Source organism: Bufo gargarizans, chromosome 2, assembly GCF_014858855.1.
Source record: "Bufo gargarizans isolate SCDJY-AF-19 chromosome 2, ASM1485885v1, whole genome shotgun sequence".
Taxonomy (NCBI): Eukaryota; Metazoa; Chordata; class Amphibia; order Anura; family Bufonidae; genus Bufo; species Bufo gargarizans.
This window is the reverse complement of record NC_058081.1, coordinates 103,539,572-103,553,125: the sequence shown is the minus strand read 5'-3', so window position 1 is coordinate 103,553,125 and position 13,554 is coordinate 103,539,572. Positions and strand designations below refer to the sequence as shown.

Genomic DNA, 13,554 nt, shown 5'->3' with positions numbered 1-13,554 from the left:
TGGAAGTCTGATAAAGTAGGTTATTCCTGTAATCTCAGTGTGACAGGGCATTCTGAGACTTGTAGTTCCAGATCAGGGAAGAATTTACACTCCTGCTATCCATAGTCAGCAGGGAAAACCGCGACCAATCAGATTGCAGCTCTCATATTTCGGAGACCCTTCAGAAAATGAAAACAGCAACTTGATTGGTTATTTTGCACAGTTTCTCCTACTGTTACATTTGGACATTCTCCTCCCAAAGACTTGAAGGGGAGTTTCAGTTTCGTCTTATATTAAAATGTTAGACAGTTTTCTGGTACACCTTGGGGGAGATTTATCAAAATGGGTGCAAAGAAAAACTGGTTTATTTGCTCATAGCAACTAAAGACTCAATAGAAACAGTGATTGTATGATAGGCTGCGATGGTGAATTATTACAGTCTATGGCAGGAATCAGAAACCTTCAGCACTCCAGCTGTTTATGAAACTACAACTCCCAGCATACTCTTTTCTATGGGATTTCTGAGAACAGCCGAGCGAGTGAACATGCTGGGAGTTGTAGTTTCACAACAGCTGGAGTGCCGAAGGTTGCTGAATCCTGGTCTGTGGTATACCTGATGTAATGCTGGCATTATTAAAGGGGTTGTGCAGGCAGTATATATTGGTGGCATATCATCAGGTCATCAAAAGTGAGTATTATAAATAAGTATTCAATTTTCAGACCCAATATTTTGACACTTGAAGTTTTGGTATGCACATCAGAGCACAAACCAAACCATGAGGAGGCAATAACTGCCTGTAGAGCTCAGAAACAGGATTGTGTGCACTATGACCTCCATATTTCTTAAATGGAAGAAGTTTGGAACAACCAGGAATCTTCCTAGAGCTACCCCACCAAGCTAAATAATCGGGGTGAGAAGGGCCTTGGTAAGAGAGGTGACCAAGAACACAATGGTCACTCTGGCCGAGCTCCAAAGATCCTCCTGTGTGCAGATGGGAGAAACTTCCACAAAGTCAGCCATCACTGCAACGTGCTTTATGGCAGAGGGACCAGAAAGAAGCCTCTCCTCAGTAAAACACATGAAAGCCACCTGAACATCTCCTAGCAACCATCAGTGAAAAACGCATTGCATCCGCACTTGCTTGCAGATGCAATGCGTTATTCACGCAGCCCCATTCACTTCTATGGAGCCAGGGCTGCGTGAAAAACGCAGAATATAGAACATGCTGCGATTTTAAAGCATTGCAGAAGTGATGCGTGAAAAAAATGTGCACAGCCCCATTGAAATGAATGGGTCAGGATTCAGTGCGGGTGCAATACGTTCACCTACTGCATTGCACCCACGCGGAAATCTCGCCCGTGTGACTGCAACCTTAGGCCTCTTTCACACGGGCGTCACGTTTTGGCTCAGGATGCGTCCCGGATGCATTGCGGCAAACCTGCGCGAGTAGGTACGCAATTTCAGTCAGTTTTGACTGTGATTGCATTCCAGTTTTTATCGCGCAGGTGCAATGCGTTTTGCACGCGCGTGATAAAAAACTGAATGTGGTACCCAGACCCGAACTTCTTCACTGAAGAAACAATAGTTTTATTTATATATTTTTCTCATTTCACTTCACAAACTTAGACTATTGTGTTCTGATCCATCACATAGAATTCAGATTAACAAAACATTGAACTTAAAGGGAACCTGTCACCAGTTTTATGGTGTCCTAACTAAGGGCAACATAAATAAGTGACTGATTCTCTTAGCAAAATGCTGGGTCACTTTCTCTAATTGGCCCAGTCAATCTGTCAACATCTTGTATTGAAAAGCTCCAGCTGATAATGATGATTCATGAATATTCATGAGCTCCTGACTCTCCCCGCCCACCTGCTGCTGAATGACAGTTTGTTTCCATATGAACCAGCAGCAGGTGGGCAGGGGAGTGGCTATAGCTCTGAATTAAATATACGCTGGACTTAATGACCTCACGCCGGACTCGAATCAGCTCATTAGCATGCGGTATCTTTGTGTGTATATTATGAGGTAACCATCTGTCACACCAGTAAGTGAATACATCTAAGGCACTTTTTAGTAGTTAATGATTGTATATAATTAGTTAGATTATAATCAAATATCCACATGACAGGTTCCCTTTAAGGCTGTAATGTACCAAAATACGAAAAAAGTCAAGGGGGGTGAATATATGACACAGTGAGAGGAATACTCTGGGAAAACAGGTATTTTCCTCCCAGCGTGTGCTGCTGGGCTGATTTGCAGCCAGGTGGGGTCAAATACCGGACTGGATTTTAATTGCCTGTCCGGGTTTTTGGCAGCACCTGGTTGTCCTTAAATAGGCAGTTGGGCTCAACAGCAGGATGTTGGGATCTGAGGCTTGGTGCCAGGTTGGAGGGCTGAGACCCATGGGCTGAGGAAACAGTCACCCTAAAGACTGCCATGGACTGCTGGAGGCAGAACTGACATCAAGGTGACTTGTCTATGAATTTTCCAATTTGTGTGACGTAACACCAAGATTTACTTTCCATTGTGTGTGAAGTAAACACCAAGACTGAAAAGTAATGCATTGTGTTGTACATTTGCCTCAAGTGTGAATAAACACTGACGTTTTGCGTTAAGAACATGTCTTTTGCCTCTGTACTGCGTCCGCATACCCTATCTACCAGAGCGAAACCCCACAGTGTCTCTTTCTCTCTCTTTTTCTCTCTCTCTCTTTTTCTCTCTCTTTCTCTCTCTCTTTCTCTCTCTCTTTCTCTCTCCTCTTTCTCTCTCTCTTTTCTCTCTCTCTCTTCTCTCTCTCTCTCTTTTCTTGCTCTCTCTCTCTCTTCTCTCTCTCTTCTCTCTCTCTTCCTCTCTTCTCTCTTTCTCTCTCTTTTCTCTCTCTCTCTCTCTCTTTCTCTCTCTTCTCTCTCTCTCTCTTTTTCTCTTCTCTCTCGTTCCTCTCTCTCTCTTTTTCTCTTTTTCTCTCTCTCTCTCTTTTCTCTCTCTCTCTCTCTTTTTCTCTCTCTCTCTCTCTCTCTCTCTCTCTGTGTCCGGATCCGGCGTGTACTCCACTTGCCGGAATTATACGCCGGATCAGGAAAAACGCAAGTGTACTGAAAGCATTTGAAGACGGATCCGTCTTCAAAATGCTTTCAGTGTTACTATGGCAGCCAGGACGCTATTAAAGTCCTGGTTGCCATAGTAGGAGCGGGGAGCGGGGGAACAGCATACTTACCGTCCGTGCGGCTCCCGGGGCGCTCCAGAGTGACGTCAGAGCGCCCCATGCGCATGGATGACGTGCCATGCGATCACGTCATCCATGTGCGTGGGGCGCCCTGACGTCACTCTGGAGCGCCCCGGGAGCCGCACGGACGGTAAGTATGCTGCTCCCCACTACACTTTACCATGGCTGCCAGGACTTTAGCGTCCCGGCAGCCATGGTAACCATTGAGAAAAAGCTAAACGTCGGAACCGGCAATGCGCCGAAACGACGTTTAGCTTAAGGTCGGATCCGGATCAATGCCTTTCAATGGGCATTAATTCCGGATCCGGCCTTGTGGCAAGTCTTCAGGATTTTTGGCCGGAGCAAAAAGCGCAGCATGCTGTGGTATTTTATCCGGCCAAAAAACGTTCCGTTCCGGAACTGAAGACATCCTGATGCATCCTGAACGGATTTCACTCCATTCAGAATGCATGGGGATAAAACTGATCAGGATTCTTCCGGCATAGAGCCCCGACGACGGAACTCTATGCCGGAAGAAAATAACGCAGATGTGAAAGAGCCCTATATTAGGGATCTACCTATTATCGGAAGTACCGATATTATTGGCCGATATTAAGGATTTTGCACATTATTGGTATCTGCATCTAATCTTGCCGATAATGCGTATAAAGCGAATACTAGAGCGCTTATGGAAGCGCTCAATAGTATGCATCGGGTGCCGGGAGCGGAGAAGAAGCGCAGCAAGCGCTTCCGATACTCACCCTCCCTGGTCTTCTTTGATGGGGCCCGCGCTGCACTCCGTACAGCGTCAGGACGTAGTGCGCGCACTAAGACCTGCCGCTGCACTCTGACAGTGCAGCCCAGGCTGGAAAACAACGGCTGTAAAAAAAATCAATATCGGTCGAATATATATATATATATATATATATACAGTACAGACCAAAAGTTTGGACACACCTTCTCATTCAAAGAGTTTTCTTTATTTGCATGACTATAAAAATTGTAGATTCACACTGGAGGCATCAAAACTATGAATTAACACATGTGGAATTATATACATAACAAAAAAGTGTGAAACAACTGAAAATATGTCATATTCTAGGTTCTTCAAAGTAGCCACCTTTTGCTTTGATTACTGCTTTGCACACTCTTGGCATTCTCTTGATGAGCTTTAAGAGGTAGTCACCTGAAATGGTCTTCCAACAGTCTTGAAGGAGTTCCCAGAGATGCTTAGCACTTGTTGGCCCTTTTGCCTTCACTCTGTGGTCCAGCTCACCCCAAACCATCTCAATGACTGTCCGGTGACTGTGGAGGCCAGGTCATCAGGCGCAGCACCCCATCACTCTCCTTCATGGTCAAATAGCCCTTACGCAGCCTGGAGGTGTGTTTGGCGTCATTGTCCTGTTGAAAAATAAATGATGGTGGAACTAAACGCAAAGATGCTGTGGTAGCCATGCTGGTTCACCTTTTCTGCGTTGCACAAAGACACGGTGGTTGGAACCAAAGATCTCAAATTTGGACTCATCAGACCAAAGCACAGATTTGCACTGGTCTAATGTCCATTCCTTGTGTTCTTTAGCCCAAACAAGTCTCTTCTGCTTGTTGCCTGTCCTTAGCAGTGGTTTCCTAGCAGATATTCTACCATGAAGGCCTGATTCACACAGTCTCCTCTTAACAGTTGTTCTAGAGATGTGTCTGCTGCTAGAACTCTGTGTGGCATTGACCTGGTCTCTAATCTGAGCTGCTGTTAACCTGCGATTTCTGAGGCCGGTGACTTGGATGAACTTATCCTCTGCAGCAGAGGTGACTCTTGGTCTTCCTTTCCTGGGGCGGTCCGCATGTGAGCCAGTTTCTTTGTAGCGCTTGATGGTTTTTGTGACTGCACTTGGGGACACTTTCAAAGTTTTCCCAATTTTTCGGACTGACTGACCTTCATTTCTTAAAGTAATGATGGCCACTCGTTTTTCTTTACTTAGCTGCTTTTTTCTTGCCATAATACAAATTCTAACAGTCTATTCAGTAGGACTATCAGCTGTGTATCCACCTGACTTCTCCACAACGCAACCGATGGTCCCAACCCCATTTATAAGGCAAGAAATCCCACTTATTAAACCTGACAGGGCACACCTGTGAAGTGAAGACCATTTCAGGTGACTACCTCTTGAAGCTCATCAAGAGAATGCCAAGAGTGTGCAAAGCAGTAATCAAAGCAAAAGGTGGCTACTTTGAAGAACCTAGAATATGACATATTTTCAGTTGTTTCACACTTTTTTGTTATGTATATAATTCCACATGTGTTAATTCATAGTTTTGATGCCTTCAGTGTAAATCTACAATTTTCATAGTCATGAAAATAAAGAAAACTCTTTGAATGAGAAGGTGTGTCCAAACTTTTGGTCTGTACTGTATATATAAATATATATATTAGGTAAAAAATGTGAAGTCCTTCATTCACCCATGCAACATTTCAGTCCACTTTCTGGGACCGTTCTGAACGGTCCCAGAAAGTGGACTGAAATGTTGCATGGGTGAATGAAGGACTTCACATTTTTCACCTATTGGAAAAGCTGCAGTCTTTATCTTTTTTGTATGCTTTGACGGTGGGTCGCGTCCAAACTGCGGGCACTCCTGACTCCGACTACAGTTTGTGCTGCGCTATATATATATATATATATATATATACACACACACATTCGGGGTTGGGCTGAATAAAGCGGTCCACAACCATTTCACCTTACTTGGAGTGCTATATATATATACACACACATATACAGGTGAAACTCGAAAAATCTGAATATTGTGCAAAGTTCATTTATTTCAGTAATGCAACTTAAAAGGTGAAACTAACATATGAGAGACTCATTACATGCAAAGTGAGATATTTCAAGCCTTTATTTGTTATAATTTAAATGATTATGGCTTATAGCTTATGAAACCCCAAAGTCACAATTTTGAGGTCCCCTTTGCTCAGGGGGTATGGATTAATTAGCTGACTAGAGTGTGACACTTTGAGCCTAGAATACTGAACCTTTTCACTAAATTCAAATTTTAAGCTGCATTAATGTAATTCCTTTTAATTTGCATTACTGAAATAAATGGACTTTTGCACGATATTCAAATTTTTCGAGTTTCACCTGTATATAAACTGTATTTCTTGTATATATGTGTGTGTGTGTGTGTGTGTGTGTGTGTATATATATATATATATATATAGCAACAGAAGTTCAGGGCAGCACACCTGGTTACGGGTACTGGGTGCCATCGATGTCAACACTCACCGCAGTGTCGAGTCAATGTAAAGAAATAAATCCACCGCAGCACATCCAATGGTGAAAAAATGTGGGATCCTTTATTCACCCAAGCAGCGACGTTTCGGTCCGCTTACTGGGACCATTTTCAAGCTTGAAAATGGTCCCAGTAAGCGGACCGAAACGTCGCTGCTTGGGTGAATAAAGGATCCCACATTTTTTCACCATTGGATGTGCTGCGGTGGATTTATTTCTTTATGTGTGTGTGTGTGTGTGTGTGTGTGTGTGTATATATATATATATATATCTGTTAAAAAAATAAAAGAAGGTATGCATATACTGTACATAGTAACATAAATATTGCTTAATATAAATTATTCTACATCTATATAGTTGATTGGATTTTGCTCAGTTTTAGATTGACGTCTCAGCGGTAAAATGGAACTAAGTGTTCTTCTGGATCCTTCTATAACTTTACAAGACTGGACTGAGCTGCCTCTAAAGGTGTCCTTGACCAGACTCAAAAACCTGACCTTATGTAGCCTTCTGCCGGACAGAAGCCTCTGCCTCACTGTCTTCACCTCTAGAACAAGGGCTTGTACACAGCTGGATGGACCCTTCACTCAGTAAGACCACCTACTTAGATTTCATTGATGATACTTGATACTTTGGCATTGGAAAAACATTTTATTGTATGAATATGAGCAGACAACCCTTTAAAATGTTGACTGTGTGACTACAGCATGAACCATGGATAAACTAATCATGGAGTAGAGGGATTTTTGTGTTGTGCTTCTTATACAGGAGTTGCATTATCGTCTGTGTCTTGATTTACCTGTGTACATCACTTTTCTTCAATATGAACCCCCAGCAGACATGACATCCGCATGTAGTATTACTGGATCTGCTCTCACCTGTATGATTACTGCTCTCAGTTATAACCTGGAATGCCTTTGTCACAGATTTCTGTGGGAAGATGAGAACCATAATGAGACTGCACTGGACCAGAACCCACGTGTCTTGATTCTTGGTCAGAACAATGATATATGTGTCTATGAAGTGTCTACTGAGGATGGGCAGGTGACATTGGCTACGCTCTGTCTCTGTGATGAAGACACCTTGAGGCAGCTCTGTGCAGAGAATCATGTTTGTGAGTATGGCTTCTCACTATATTGTGAGATTGGGCTCTCGCTGGATTGCTTGTGTCCTCACTAGATTGCAGGGGCAAACAGGGAACTTAAAGTGACCCTGGAATATAAACTAAAAGTGGTCCCATGTTTTAGGCAGGTCCAAACTGACAGAAGGCAGGGCAACACAAGTAGACAAGGCCAACAATACCATGTTAGAAAAATAATAAATATTTAAATACTACCCTAGCAGAATCAAATATCACAGCGCAGCACAAATTACCTCCCTAGAAATAGTCCCTCTCTGGTGACCAGCACCAGCTGCCACATTCCATCTTCTTCCAGTTTCCTCAGGATGACAATACAGTTGAGTTCAGAAATCAGGATGGCACCTGCGGCCACCGGCCAAGTGCATAAGTTAATTGAAACTCCCAGCATTAATTAGCTCTGGGAGCGTCAGATCATTACGTACCTGTCTGGTGGCTGTGAGTGGGAACTGGACAGTTCTCTGGGAAGTTTCCCTGTAGGGTCTATGGCCAGTCCGCCCCCGCTAGATTGTGAGTATGGGCTCTCACTGGATTGCATGTGTCCTCACTAAATTGTGAGTATGGGTCCTCACTACAATAGACCTATAGTTTTAAGGAAGTTTTATATGAACCTTAAAGGTTAATGTTTGTTTTATAAAAACCTTTGACTTAGTGTGGTGGCATGTCAGAAATTTTGATGGGTGGGGGGTTTGGGTGCTGAGATCCCCACTAATCTTAGAAGTGAAAGAGCTAAGAATGGAAGGAACACTTCCTTCTCGACAATCGTCTGCTGAGTTGAGCAGTGTAACGAGTTCTTAACTAATCAGTGATTAACTTAAATGTTCCCTTTTCTCAGGTGTTCCTTCCTTGTTCTCGGTTCTTCTCCTGTCTCTTCATGGTGATGACATATTCATTTTGCTCAGCAGTAGTGTCTTTGTACATCTTTGCTACTCTGGCAAGGACCAGAAGCCAAACCTTGTGTCTTGTTTCTGTCTGGACCTGGACCCGGAGACTACAGAGCACATCTCAGATGCATGTCTCAGGCATGAAATCCTGTTTCTTCTGAACACTTCAGGGTTCATTTGTATCCTTCATTAAAGCTGTTTCTCCCTTGCGGGCCATCTAATCACATTTCTAATGTATTATGAAACATGTTAGTGCTTTCAATTCTTTGACTTGACCCCTCAGATGTTTTTGACACCCTTGATGGATCGTTAGTGGCTGACATTGAACTTCCCTCATGGGCTGACATTGATACAGCAGAAAAACTGAAAAGTATACGCGTGTCTTCAAACCTAGATCTCATCGTTGTCTCCTCTGAAAGATCTTGCTTTCTTGCCTTGAGGTTAAGTGAAAATCTCAGGTTAGTCTGTATTCCATAAAATATGTTAAAACAAAGTAACTGGGAAATGTACTGAATGACTGCTCTTCTTTTGCAGAGAGAACATCAATCTGGCACTACAGAAATGGCGTAACGAGCGGCACTCAAAGATATCATTCTTTAAGGAGACTCAAAGGCATGATTTTCAAATGGACAGGTGACTCAACCTTATATATTTCATGGTAATGTTAAAGGGTTTCTGTCATCAAAAAATTTGTTATGTAGCTGGCTGACATTAGCGATGTGCTAATGTCAGCAGTACATAACTGTAACTTTTATCTGCCTACATGTCGCCGTTCGCCCAGAAAACTAACTTTTAAAATATGCAAATGAGCCTCTAGGTGCTATTGGGGCGTTACTGCAGCACCTAGAGGCTCCGTCTCCTCACCGTTCGGCACGCCCATTTTGCTTTGATGGACATCTCTGCTCTGCGCTTTGAAAGTAAAATCCTGTGCCTGCGCCGTCCCGTTTAGTGTTCGGCGCAGGCGCAGTGAGTGAAGGACGCTCGCCTGCTGCCGTCTGTCTTCACTTCCGGGGAGCTCTTTGACGTATTCGACGTATACTAAACGGGACGGCGCAGGATTTTACTTTCAAAGCGCAGAGCAGAGATGTCCATCAAAGCAAAATGGACGCGCCGAACGGTGAGGAGACGGAGCCTCTAGGTGCTGCAGCGACACCCCAATAGCACCTAGATAGAAATGCCCCTTTTAAAGTAACATCTACAATAGTCGAAATGCATGTGCAGGGTCGTATATATGTTAAGGATGAAGGCATCATATGAGCAATTGCACTTTTCTAAGGGGGTTGTGGCGATAGGTACATCAACTAATCGAGATTTTTTGTACATTGCCTCCTTGGGTAACTGCAGCCAATGGTCCTGTTGGTTCTGGTGACCCAGACCAAAAGGAAACGGTGGACAGTGGAGAGGAAAACCCAGACCTTTGCTGGCCCTGTCTTCAAGGAGTGTCTTCAGTTCAGTGATAAATATATTATTGTTGAGTTTCAGTCATGTTTTGAGACCAGAATGGCCACTTCCTCAAGTAAATACAACATTATCAGTCTGGTCCCAAAATGCATTTAAAGGGGTTTTATGAGACTTTAGTACTGATGACCTATCTTCAGGATTGGTCATCAGTATCTGATCAATGGGGGTCTGACACCTGGGATCCCTGCCGATCAACTGTTTGAGAAGACACCAGGTCTTGCAGTAATCCTGGAAAACCCTTTTAAGCTTCACCAATAAAATATTTATCACTGAACTGAAACACAAAAGCTCCGCTCCTTGAAGACCTCGCCTGCAAAGGCCTAGTGCGTCTACACCCTATAATTGAGAGCTGTTTATTCATTACCTACTTGGCAATTTTTTTCGAATAGCTAGCATGTGGTGCTGCATGTCCCTGCTGCAGTTGGCTTCTTTATGAGACAGCTCCTCAGGATAGGTGATACGTTTCTGATAACTGAGATTTGGGGTCCTGTGCTGCCGCTTCATTAAAAGTTTATGGAGCTGTCAGGGATAGTAGAACACTGTACTCGGCTATCTCTGTCAGTCCCATAAGCTTTGAATGGAGCATCAGTGCCCATGTGCGACCACCACTTTATTCACATGTGTGACATGTGACCTCCATTCTCGTGATCAGTGGGGCTTGGCTCCCCTGTAATCAGACACTTATCACCTTTTATTACGAAATTGGAATGGAGTATTTCACGTAAGGGTTCCTTTTGTCTAATACTATATTTCACATAGAGACGCCATTCTTTCTCAGAATATGCTTGGATGCCTCACAGACCTGTATGTGCTCCATTTGTTACTTGCATTCAAGAAGTAATTTTTAATAATCTCGCTGTTAATTTCTTCTCTTTGAAGGTCATGGGATGCCACATTATTGTCACTGCTCTACAAGACCAAGAGCAGCCCAGGCTTTCCTGTGTGCCACCAGACTGCTAGTTTACAGCTAAGGAATTCGTCCTCTGGAGCAGCGTTTAGATGGACAGTAGTTGGAGGAGGTTGGGTGAAAGTCCTGAAAGATAATATTGAGGATCCTTTGAGTCTTCACATCTGGTCTGTGACCTCCTATAGCGTGTTGTTCTATGTTCTGCAAAGAGATGGGTATACCACCCTGATACACTGGGACATGGACACACCGGGCGTTAATTACCATGCTCTGGGGAAAGCTTTGTGTGTTTATTCTCCAGATGATGAAGCTCCTTTGGTGATCACAGGTAAGCTAAGCCAAGTGGGAAGGATTAGGTAAAATATTCAAATGCTTCCATTTTTGCACCCCTCCATTGACTTGAAATGGCTCTCATTAAGTATCAATTTTTTCTCTGTGAATTAGCACAGGTAAAGAAGCACTTCAGGATTTTGCCTATGTAGTGCAGAGTAGGCTGTCTTATTTACTGTTTTATCTTAATTCCTTCCCCCTCAGATATGGTTTTTCTGAGGAATCCTACATTTCTCATCATGCCTGGCTTTGCAGAGACAGAGGGTGTGGAGCCTCACCACTGCACTGTCTTCTGAGGGCAGCCATGACAGATTAGTGATAGAACTGCTATCCCCTCACACAGCAGGGTCACCATGTTTTCCTGTGTGATATAGCTTCAGCCTGTCTGCCCTGTCATCTGTCTCTCTCCTTTTAGCTCTTACATGCCGGAGGCAGGGAGACCCGTGTGAAGCTACATATCATAGAACTACATTGGAGAGTCAGCACACACACATAGTACAGGCAATATGAGTCAGGAGGTTTAGCCTTCTTTCCCTAACGCCTCCACACCACCACTGATAGGAGCTTGATCCCGCCTCCCAGGGACAGGAAACAACAGCAGAAGCCAAAATAAAAAGACACCTCCTCCAACCTACTCCAGTTGTTGTTTCCTGTCCCTCGGGACGAGTGGAAGCCTTGTCAGTGCGCTGATTCTGATGCGCTCAGCCTAGGGATCCTTCCCCTTTTTTTGGGAGAGCTGAGCAGGGGACAGAGGCTCCGGGTGGAGCGTGGGCTCTCCTTCTCTGTCCCTAGGAGTAAGTCCCGCGCTGGGCGTTCCGGGCTGTACCTACCTCTGGGTAGAGAGGATGGACGCCTCGCGCGTCTTAAAGGAGGAATCCTCTGTGGATTTCTGTGACGCGCCGCATTGCTCTTCTTCGGCGCACTTCCAGCAGTGGCTGACAGCACGCAGTGGGAGTGGCCATGAGGAAGCGCGGCGTGCACTCGGAGCTAGCATGTGGGCGGAGCCAATAGGAGCAGGGCGCTGAGTTCAAATATGGCTCTGCTTTGCTGAGGCAAGGATCCAGACCTGCTGATCCCTGCAAAGATTTCATCAGCTGATGCTGACGCCCCACGCAGACCTGCTGATCCCTGCAAGGCCCTTAGCCCGGTAAGTGACCGCCTCCATTTTAGGTTGATGGATGTTTTTCTCCTATCCCATGATCACCACCCGGGTGCTGGTGTGGGTCTAGTTCTAATATAATGTATATATTCTTTAGTTGAGACCAACTATCCAACACCACCATGTCAAGGTATTCTCGGACAATGCGACGACGGTGGCATATCTAAACCGTCAAGGAGGGACACAAAGCAAATCCTTGACGCTGTCTCAAAAGGAATATTCAGATGGGGAGAGGAGAACCTAAAGTCCATTTCAGCGGTTCACTTAAAAGGAAAAGAAAATATTTAGCGGATTTTCTCAGCAGACAGTCTCTCAGAGAAGGAGAATGGTCGTTAAATCAGAAGGTCTTCAGTCAGATCACAGACAGGTGGGGGCGTCTGGTATTGGATCTGTTCGCAACAGGACAGAACAGGAAGGTAGAAAAATTGTATTCCATCTGTGACGGACCGCCTGGTACCCCGACTGTGTACCTCCGTCAGAAAACAGCTTCCCCTCCGCTGGAACCCGAATTCCAGCGTCCTCAGCCCAAACCTGCCGAATAATTGGACAGAGCCAATATATGAGGACAGAACGCTAAACTCCTCAATCATCAGGCAACACCAATGTTGAAGGATAAATAAAGAACTGACTTTATGGAAGACCAACTCAGTGTATATACAGTTCAAGAAGTCTAACAACATAACTTAATTAAACATGAACAGCATGCAGACAGACATTCCCTCCCCAGTGTCTTAATGAAAGAATAGGGAGAGAGGAGACATATGTGATGGGATTATCTCCTGAGTGTATCATAGGATGATCTACTCTATACCGGAATTGGCTACTCCTAGAGTCAGCTATCTTAATCCCATCACTAACACAATAGAACAAAGGGACAAATAAACTAACACATTCATTGGGAGTCTCAGTGCAGAGTTAACCCTTTTTGTGTTGTGGGATTCACACCCTGAACTTTTAATGGACAACAGGAAAGATGTGGCCTATAACTCCACACATAAATCAGGGTTAATAGTTCCTTGTAACCCCAAGAGGTCTGAAGGGGGTCTCCATAGTCCATAGGAAGGAGGCAAGCCCTCAGGCTTCTCCAGCAGCCCCAGTGACGGTTCAGTCCGTCACATTATCAGCCCCAATGAAAATCTAAATCATATAGATGCTCTTTCCCTGCCATGGCCCAGAGGTCTTCTCTACGCATTTCCACCATTCTCT

General features: G+C 44.4%; 1 protein-coding gene across 1 annotated transcript in view; it reads left to right on the top strand.

Moving 5' to 3' along the window:
- SPG11 (SPG11 vesicle trafficking associated, spatacsin) overlaps nucleotides 1–13,554 on the top strand; it is a 59,203-nt gene that overhangs the window by 176 nt on the left and 45,473 nt on the right. The window contains 6 exon segments of the mRNA XM_044279342.1: nucleotides 6,846–7,059; nucleotides 7,396–7,583; nucleotides 8,443–8,670; nucleotides 8,775–8,949; nucleotides 9,026–9,124; nucleotides 10,832–11,187. Coding sequence (XP_044135277.1) covers nucleotides 6,872–7,059; nucleotides 7,396–7,583; nucleotides 8,443–8,670; nucleotides 8,775–8,949; nucleotides 9,026–9,124; nucleotides 10,832–11,187 — 1,234 coding nt within the window. The 5' untranslated portion in view covers nucleotides 6,846–6,871.